This window comes from Manihot esculenta, chromosome 9 (genome assembly GCF_001659605.2).
Source record: "Manihot esculenta cultivar AM560-2 chromosome 9, M.esculenta_v8, whole genome shotgun sequence".
Taxonomy (NCBI): Eukaryota; Viridiplantae; Streptophyta; class Magnoliopsida; order Malpighiales; family Euphorbiaceae; genus Manihot; species Manihot esculenta.
Window position 1 is genome coordinate 6,274,148 of NC_035169.2, and position 9,548 is coordinate 6,283,695.

General features: G+C 32.3%; 1 protein-coding gene across 2 annotated transcripts; it reads right to left on the minus strand.

The window, feature by feature from the left end:
• Positions 1–3,280: 3,280 nt before the first annotated feature.
• LOC110622744 lies at positions 3,281–8,769 on the minus strand. Of its 2 annotated transcripts, none has more exons than XM_021767353.2 (8): positions 8,620–8,769; positions 5,912–7,045; positions 5,528–5,819; positions 5,024–5,233; positions 4,656–4,829; positions 4,217–4,414; positions 3,995–4,108; positions 3,281–3,873 (listed from the first exon to the last, which is right to left on the minus strand). In XM_021767353.2, the coding sequence occupies exons 2-8, from the start codon at positions 6,988–6,990 to the stop codon at positions 3,526–3,528; spliced, it is 2,415 nt and encodes an 804-aa protein (XP_021623045.1). In that variant the 5' UTR covers positions 6,991–7,045; positions 8,620–8,769; the 3' UTR covers positions 3,281–3,525. The 2 variants fall into 2 exon arrangements, with proteins under 2 accessions (XP_021623045.1, XP_021623046.1); XM_021767354.2 differs by lacking the exon at positions 8,620–8,769 and adding an exon at positions 8,268–8,557.
• Between the last annotated feature and the right edge of the window lie 779 nt (positions 8,770–9,548).

Genomic DNA, 9,548 nt, shown 5'->3' on the forward strand with positions numbered 1-9,548 from the left:
ATTGAATAAACAACAAAACAATTAAGCATTGCACATTGCCAAAATCTGTAGCAATGCTTTGGGATACAGTAGTATCAACTGTATTTCTTTTTTCTTTTAATTATGTTTGAGGTTCATGGCGCATGGTTTACAGTAAAGCGGTGTGAGCAGTAAGGCGGTGCTACGGTAGCATGTGCAAATAAGGTTCAACGGGGGAAGCTTCTAGGCACTGAGACATGCGGCGTGCACAGCGCGCAGGCCTGTGGCAGGCGAAAAATGAGGTTGCCAATCACAGATGGCACCCACAAGCCCAAAACACCTGCTAGTTGACCTCTCTCCTCAACCAAGAAATTGGTGCAATTACGCTGCCAATTTCGCAAGGGACGTGATACTATGCATTTAATTTTGTCAATTTTGTTGGAACCGTAGAGGAAGGGGATTGCAACATTGCATCAAGGTACCAAAGTTCTTTTAGCAAGTTTTGATGAATCAATAGCCTTAACGCTAGCAATCTTCAAGAAATGAAAGTTTAATTCTAATTTATGACATTTAGCTTAATACCCTAATCATGGTTGTGAGTAAAATTGAAAGTAACAAATGGGTCATAATTATAACAACATGGATTCTGTTCCTATTCCACGTTTCCATACTTGTTGGTATCAGGGTGTGTAGTTTCCATTCTAATTCTATCTTCAGTTTGGAGTTTAACTAGAATCTAGAAAAAAATGAAAATTTTTGTACAGTTCCATTTGAATTTTTGTTATTTTAATTTCAATTTCATATAGTATAGTTTCCATTTAATTCGATTCTCAATTTTTAAAATAAATTTATGTAATTTTTTTAAAAAAATATTACTTAAATAATTATTTAAATTTAAAGTTCGTTATCACAGCACTCATAGATTTAATCTGGTGATAAGTGCATCCGAGAGATCTTAGATTTTACTCTCTCAATCCCCAATTTCTAATTTTATTTTTAAATATTAATACAAATTATACATACATATGCAAACTCTTACAAATTACATACTCTTACAAATTACATAAAAGTATATATGAAAAATGACGAATGAATACATCTCATTTAACATATATTTTAATTACTTCTTATCATATTAATATTAATTATAGGTTTATATATGTAACAAATAATTAAATATATTATAAATATAATAAGGTAATTTACTATATAGACTTTAAGATTTAGCAAAATTTATAATTATAATCTCTATATTTTTTAATGGTGAACAATTTAATCTCTCAAATTTTGTTTTATTAACAAAATAATTATACTGTTAAATTTACTGTGAGTTAACTATAAATTGAATAATCTACTAAATTGAAGAGATTAAATTATTATAAATATTAAAATTATAAAGGATTAAATTACTATAAATATTAAGATTAAAGAGATTAAATGTTATAAAAAATGAATTTAAATAATTAAATTGATATAATCTAAGGGTTAATTTTAATATAATAATTATTTTATTAATGTAATAAAACTTTAATAACTATATTATGTAAAAATAAATTATAAATTTTATTAAATCTCAAATATTATATTATAAATTATACAAATATAATAGCACATTAATTAGTAGTGAAGAACAATAAAGTGATCTAACCAGAAAAGCTAGATGAATAACAGAAAACAATGGTCCATAACACATTATAATATTCAAAGTATATAATATAACTAAATTTTTTAAAAAATATATATAAAAAATATATTTTTTATTTGGTTGTGATATGATATGGATATGATATAATTATAAAACAATTTTGATTCAATTCATAATAAATAATAAAAATCAAAGTAAAATCATAAAATAAATTTAATTCGATTCATTCAAGAACCTCAAAATCGTGGACACCCCTCTTATGCACAGAAGAACATGCTAATTTGTTCATGTGCATTATTAGATTATTTTACCATATTTGCCCTCCAACTTTAACTTATTTGCCTTTTTTCCATATTTTTATTCTCTATCCTTCCACTTTTATTTAAAAGATTTAAATGTTTAAAAAATTAAAACTTTAGTGTATTTATTAATTTTAAATAATTTTATTTTTCAACTGATTATAAAAATAAAAATTAGAGATTAATAATGTAATAACTGACAGGAATATTAATATTTTATTATTAACTTAATTTAAAATTTCATAATAAAAAAATTAAAACTTTTTAATATTTATCGATTATAATTTTATTTCAATTATAGTCAGATGATTAATTTTAATTTAAATTAATAAAGAATTATTACTTTTTAGAAAAATTGAATAATTGCAACTATTAATTAATACATATTTTAATTAAAAAATAAAATTGATAATAGTTGGCATTTTAGAATTAAATAATACCAATATGCATCATGCATTGTACGATGATAAAATTAATGTATTTATTTTACTTGGTACAATATATATAAAATAAATAAATATACTTATATATGTTACAATAGAACATCAATTTTGATTAATTTATATAAAAAATAATGCTTATAATTAAAAAAAAAATTGACATTGGATTAATTGAAAAATATCAAAAAGTTATAAATTTTTTTAGTAAAAGACTTTTAACTACATTAGTAACATAAATAAAATAATAATATTTATGTTATATCAGTTGCCACGATGTTTGCAAATGCTTAAGTTTAATTTTTAGTATTGGCTAAAATAAATAAAAAAATTTCAAATAGAAGAAAAAAGAGAAGAAATTATCTAAAATTGACAAACTTGCTAGAGATTTGAATTTTTTAAATATTTAAGCTTTTTTTAAAAGTATCTTTATTCCTGAATTCTTGATTGTATAATAAACTTGAATAGCGTAAAGATTTAAAGGCAACAAATGATCCATATGAGTAACCCTAACTAATTTAAAATAAAATTTAGGTATTATTGTGATTCTTAAATTCTCATTTGTTTCCATCTAAATATGGACTCCAGTATATAGGTTGAGACTAAAGATATGTTTTGAGTCTAAACATTGATAATCGTTCTCGTTGTGTTCCTACAAGGATAGATTCAAGTTTGAGACTCCACTCTATGGGCTGGGTACCTATGATCCTGAAATCAAGAAACAGTGCTTCCAACGAAATGGCTTAAATCAAGAACATCGACGCTTGATCGCAGTCCAGAATCAAAAAGGACAACGACTAATCCACCTTTTTGCTGTTAAAAGCTTTTTTTTTCCTAGCTCAAAAACAATCCTTTTTTATGCAGTTTATGAAATCTCAGGCCGTGTGACAGATGCTGTAGTGCCAACACTCAAATATCTCGTCAAAACCAAGAATTTAGAATTTCTAAAACAAAATGATATTTAATTAAACAAAATAGAATTTCTTTTTTCCTCACGTGATACTGCTTGATAGCAAGCTCTTGTGGAATATACAAAAGAAGCCTCGTGTCTTCAAGTGATATGGGAATTCCTGGACGTGAAATCACTTCCACATATTTTGTACTGATTATTTTCCTAGTTTTCTCATTTTCTTTTTTCATATTTACTTTTTCTTTTTTTTAAAAAAATGTACAACAGAGCAATTCTTCACATTCCAGCAGACCACACCTCACGAAGGAGTTCATACCTTGCATTTGCGATCGCATGCCCTGTATGTTCCGCGTGCTTTCCATTTCCATTTGAAACGACAGTTGGAGAGGATGGCAATTTTTCGATTATGGATGTAAGAGGAGAATCCAGTTCTTCCAGTTCTTCGTCACTGGTATATCCTTTCCTCTGCACAGCAGATACATTTCTGGACAGCTGAGATCTTGATCCTACCTCTGCAACTTTTTCTGCTACATCAGCAGATGATGGTGGTGTGTACATAACTGGGGCAGCTGTATAAGGGAAGTTTCGTGCAGATTCTCCGGATAATCTCCGCTCCACAATACTCTAAAACAAGCAATGAACAGAACAGAATAGATTTTTGCGTCAGTTCTTCAATTCTTCAAGTAGCAACAGTTTTCTTTAGTGTGCAAATGTGGATCCCATTTAGGGCAAAGCAAAATCATACCTCTGCATTCAGAGCCTCTAATAAATCTCCAGGGACAGCATCTGGACAGAATTCGTCTGGAGTAAAGTTGCAGAGAATCCGCTTAACTAATGAGAGACTTATTGATGGGCACACCTTTGAAATGTGAAGAGGGAGAAGCAAGTCAGAAATTCAATCTATTTAAGAAGGGAAAAAAAATGTGTATTTTTTCATCTAGATATATGCCATGATTTTCAAATCAACCTCCTTTCTTATTGATCGATCCATAAGCATGTCTTTTGGAAGCATCAAAAGATCACTCAAGTCGTTCAGAAGATGGAAAACTTTAGGTTTACCATCTTGCCTGTCATCATCATCATCACTGCCGTGCTTGTCTTCTTTCAAGGAATCATCCGCATCCATGCCAAACATATCAGAAAGCAATCTGGACCAAGTACCAACCTGAAAGAGAATATCTCACATATTTTATTTCCAGAATCATTGTAGCAATGTCATTTGAAATGGATCAGAGATGCAATCAGTAAATTAGCAAATACTCAAGGCGACATGCACCAAAAATCGATTTTTTCTTCTTTCCCATTGCCAATTATTCTATTAATCTACACATCCTAGAAACAGTAGAAATATGTGACCATGAAATTTATTGTTTTTTACACTACTTTTTTGCACTGTGAATACTTACAGAATTTTTCAATTGTGCACCAGAACCAAAACTCAAGTCCCCAGCTGGGATAGGCAGAACCTTTGGATCTAAAATAGGATCTGAGACAGGATCAGTTGGGATCTCATGTGCTGACTCGCGCAATATAGCATTAAACATTGCTACATCTAGTCTGGCAACACAGTGCTCCATAACCTGATCAAGAAATAATATCTAATCAGCTAACAGAAGCAAAGAGTTGATAAGAAAGTTTACCAAATTAGAATCCACTAAATAATAGTTGTCTACCATTGGATATTTCAGGACACAATTACAATGCCATGCCTGTGTAACCACAGAAATTGAATATACTGGTGAGTAGAAAAAATGAAAAAATATGGAGCATATACCATTTGTGCTATGATAGGCAAGCAACCACACTCATGGCCTCCTGCTCTAACAGGGCAAAGCCGTTGAAATGCGTCTCGAAATGCATTCTTCCAAAGGTTGACAGAAAAGCTTCCTTGCTGCTGATCCCCCAAGGCTGGTCCCAACAACCTTCCAAACGACTTATTGGAGGACAAATTTCCACTTGGTGATTGCATATGTGGAGTCAAAGCCTGAAAACATGAAAAAACACATTCAAGACTTTTACAAGGACTACTTAGAAGCAATAATCTTACTGAACCTTTTCATGGTACTAAATACAAAAACTAATATGATCTAGATCAACTAGAGTATCTTTTTTAACAATTGGCGCATTGCAGTTAGAGAAAAAAAAATGAAGTCACAGCCTTGAGTCAATTTTACCAACTAAAAATTTGGAGAGACGGTTTGCCTGATTACTCTGACTAGATGATGTATGTTCTCAAAAGCATCAAAATAAATAGTAACTCATAATAGCTAGTCTTTACCTGCCACCATACTGACTCCACTATTCGAGAAAATATCCATGATTCAACTTTTTCTAATGCAGCTGTGTATGTTCCTGTCTCTTGCCAATCGTCCACAAGCTGCAAAAAACCATTAGCCTGTTTACTTCCAGAACCACCCTTCCATTTAAGTGTCATCGTCTTTCCTTCACTTTTCTTGCTACCTCCATTGGACTCAGCAAACCTTGCAAGTGGGTTTGGGTGACGTGAACTTCCAAATGCCTGACAAATGATCTCCCTCAGCACAATGGTGTTGGACAACCAGAAGGTTAACCTTAACATGCAAAAGATAATATTTTTAGGCTACAACAACTGGGAACAACAATATAAAACAGCTTTGTCAAAAACATATGATAATTTACTTGCCTCGGAACATCATTACCACAGGACTTGGCAATCAAAACAAGTCCTGATACACTGTTTTTTGCAATTGTAGCACGCTTATCTTGAGTCCAATTCTTACAAGCATGAATGTAGAGTCTAGAAAGGCGTCGAGCAGGAGTATGCACCTTATGTGCTGAGCTCCCATGCTCTGGTACTACAGAATATAATGAAACTTCAAGAGCAGCAACTTCCCTGAGCTCCTCTTCAAGTTTCCCAATTCTCACTTCCATCTCTTCAATTCTTTGATTTAAAACTGCCTCATCCTCATGTTCACCATTTTCTTCAGCATCAACAGTTTCATTGTCACTTGCAATACTCTGAGTACCATTTGAGGCCTCATCCAAAACATCTAATCCTTTTATATCTTCAACAGGCTTATCATCAGAAACTCCTTCAGAAGAATCTGATGAAGCTTTAGTAGGAACTTTCATATCTTTAGAATTTTTATCCAAAGAATTTTTGCTACCAACTCTAGATGATGCTTTATTTGATTTTGCAGGTTTCTTAGGAGTGCTATTTGCTGCTTTGGTTTGAGATTTACCAGTTCCACTATCAGATCTCACTCTTGATCCACGAGAACTTTCTGAGGAATCCTTGTTGCTAACACTTTTAGGTACTCTTGAAACTCTTTCTACTTTCTCATCATCAGCTGTCAATGAATCCCCCTGAGATGATACTGAATCTTTTATTGTCTCAGTATCTGATTCCTCTTCCTTACCCTGCTTAGGTTCTTTCTCTAGGTCACTCAAACGATCATCTAAGATCTCATTCTGGTTGACTTTTGCAATCTTGGCATTGGCTTTTGGATCTTGAGGTGCCTCCTCAGACCTGTTGACATCATCCACATAATGTATAACCAAGTTTTCATAAACTTCAGAGGGCTCTGAGCCCGTGTTGGGATCACTTACTAAAGTACTGGAGTCTGATTTAGCATGCAAATGCTTAGAATCATTTTCCTTTCCACTCAATGTTTGATGTGGTTTGCGGTCTCTCTTTTCAGTTTTTCCAGATCTCTTTGATTGGCTGTTATTTGGAGTTCTCCTCTTATCAGTCTCTTTCATACTTCAGTTGTTTGACCTCTTCCAAAATCCAAATATAATCAAATGAATATGCAACCTGTTGTGAAGAGGAAAAAAAGGAGTTGATATCCTCACTAGAATTCCGATAAATGCCAATACTAGATGAACTAGTTCATGCATTTTCACCTATCAAGTGCTCACTACCTGAAATTTTAACATTCTACAAAACTTGTTCTGCCCGTTTACTTTGTTATTGAAATGTTCCAAGATTGAGTGTGCAAACACAATTTGGTGCACTAGGTAACAAATTAAACCAAACGCATTATCTCTACTTTATGTAGTTTTAGGAGGACGCTTAATATGTAACAATCATTAACCGGGCCTCAGAACTATTTCAAGACTAACCACTTATTGTTGAAATATGCAGCATCAGCGCCCATAACACATTAAATTATATGAAAAATAACTACGGGAGGGGAAGCAAAGGATACAGTTGATCTGGCAGGACCATGGCAAGAAAACTGAAAAACTTCAGAGCTGTTTATCTAGTGACACTTACAATAAGGATCTTTAGCTTTTAAAATCTAAAGTGCAAGGTGAAAAAAGATGATGGTCCTAGAACCATTTATGGGATGCCCTCACTGCTATATGTAGAAGCCATAAAAACAGGACAAACAAGAGCAAAATAACAGTCGCAGGAATCATGAACAAATGCTCGCTACAGTAGACAATAACCAAAAGTCACACCACTTACTAAAAGTAACAAACAGATAAATCAACTTAACCTTGGTGGCTGATTAGCGGTTACACTATCTCTACAAATGGAATAAAATCAGAGAGAATATATCATGTGGAGGCAAATATAAGTGGGAAGGAAAAAGGTCAACTGTGGAAAAGCAGCAAGTAGTTCAAAGGACGTGTTTTACTATTAAATCTTCTGGGACACATACAATTGCCAGCCATGAAACCAGAGGCAGATATACAATAAATGTTAAAAATTTACAAATTAAGAAAAAAGCATGGAAATCTACAGTTTCTAAGCGACAGCTGGAGCTCATTTAACAAAATCTTTGGATGTACAATCAAATGGTAATAGTTGCAAGCAGTTTTTTTTTTTAAAAAAAAAAAAAGAAAGAAAAATAAAAGCATCTAACGGATTCTCATTGGGAATCAAACCGTCTTTCTAATCTTAGCATCTCAATTACCAAATGAAACTGGTTCAAAAATCAGATCTATCAAAAAATGGCAGTTACCAAGCATTCAAGTAAAAAAACCTGAAAAATCTACCTGAAACCAAAATATGAAGCTTAAAAACAAACCTGGAAACTGAAAAACAAAATTGAGCTCAAGCAGAAAGCAAAAGGAAAGAAAACAAACACCACCAGAATACTGCAATACACAAAATTTTCAAATTACAGAATCCAAAAAGAAAGAGAAAACTCAAACAGAGAAAGACAAGATCTCATCAAATGAAATCTAGCACCAAAAAGAAAAAGATTCCAATCTTTAGATCAAAAAAAATTCTCAAAACAAGCCAAAAAATCGCAGTTCGCTTCGTGTTGTCAATTCACTAGCTGTTTCTTAGCCACAACAGAAGCAAAAAAACGACAAAACAACAGTAAATAAAACGACAGTAAAAAATAAAATAAAAGAAGCAAAAAGTGAACTCACTGCAGCTTTTTGCTCTGCTTCGAATACACCAATGAAGCTTCTGAAAGAAAGAAAAATGCAAGTAGAAGAAGACAATCTTCGGGACCAACACTTCTTTCTCTCTCTAAAATTACACTGAAGTGAAGTGGAAACCTCCTTCTTTCTCTGAGCAGAGAGTGCGGGAAGATGATGGCATTTAAAAGGTACTGGTTTCTGTACGATGGAAGAAAGAGGATGGAGTTGTGACCGGAAGAAGCTGTCGGTGGGAGGAAGTTGTGACCGGGAATAGCCGGTTAATTTTGAGCGCGTTACGGGTAAGTTTTTATTGGTATACCTAAACTGCCATTATTGGGTTGATTAAATTACCGGAAAGTCGATTTCTGTAGTTTTACTAAAAATAAACCGTTATAGGAACCGAAAGGGCATGATGATATGTGGAAGGTGGGGAGTAAACATCGGCGGTGGTTTTCTGGATTTGATCGACCGAGTGTGATAACTCGGAACTGGGTCACTATGCGTGTAGATTCAACTTCAATGTAGGTGTATACGTCATCATTTATGTTCCTCAAGTCATTTGTCGTTAATGGTGCCATACTTATTTTTATCTTTTTCTCGTAGTTGACGTCATAAATACTTTAATTTTATAAGATTAAATATTTATGGAAATTCATGTATTTATTATAAATTTTTATTAATTTTGTATGAATTTCGATGTAAATATTCAATTTAATAATTTTTAAAATTTCCATATAAGATCCGATTTATATTAAACTCGCCTTTTGCTAAATGTCTCATTTTAACTCTCCGACTTTTATTTAAAAACGTAAATAGCATTTTGATTTTGATTTTTTGAAAATTTGATATTTTCTTTATTATTATGGTCTGAATTTTAAATATATTTTTTATTAATCAAATTATAATTAAATCTGAAAAGTTTCGTATTGTAAACT

What these genes read in the sequence shown, in the direction of transcription:
- LOC110622744 (XM_021767353.2), bottom strand. Translation starts at nt 6,990, where the DNA reads ATGAAAGAGACTGATAAGAGGAGAACTCCAAATAACAGCCAATCAAAG. An exon ending in TGCCTATCATAGCACAAATG is followed by an intron (nt 4,830 to 5,023) that starts GTATATGCTCCA and finishes TTTCTTGATCAG; the next exon opens with GTTATGGAGCACTGTGTTGC. An exon ending in TAGAGGCTCTGAATGCAGAG is followed by an intron (nt 3,874 to 3,994) that starts GTATGATTTTGC and finishes TGCTTGTTTTAG; the next exon opens with AGTATTGTGGAGCGGAGATT.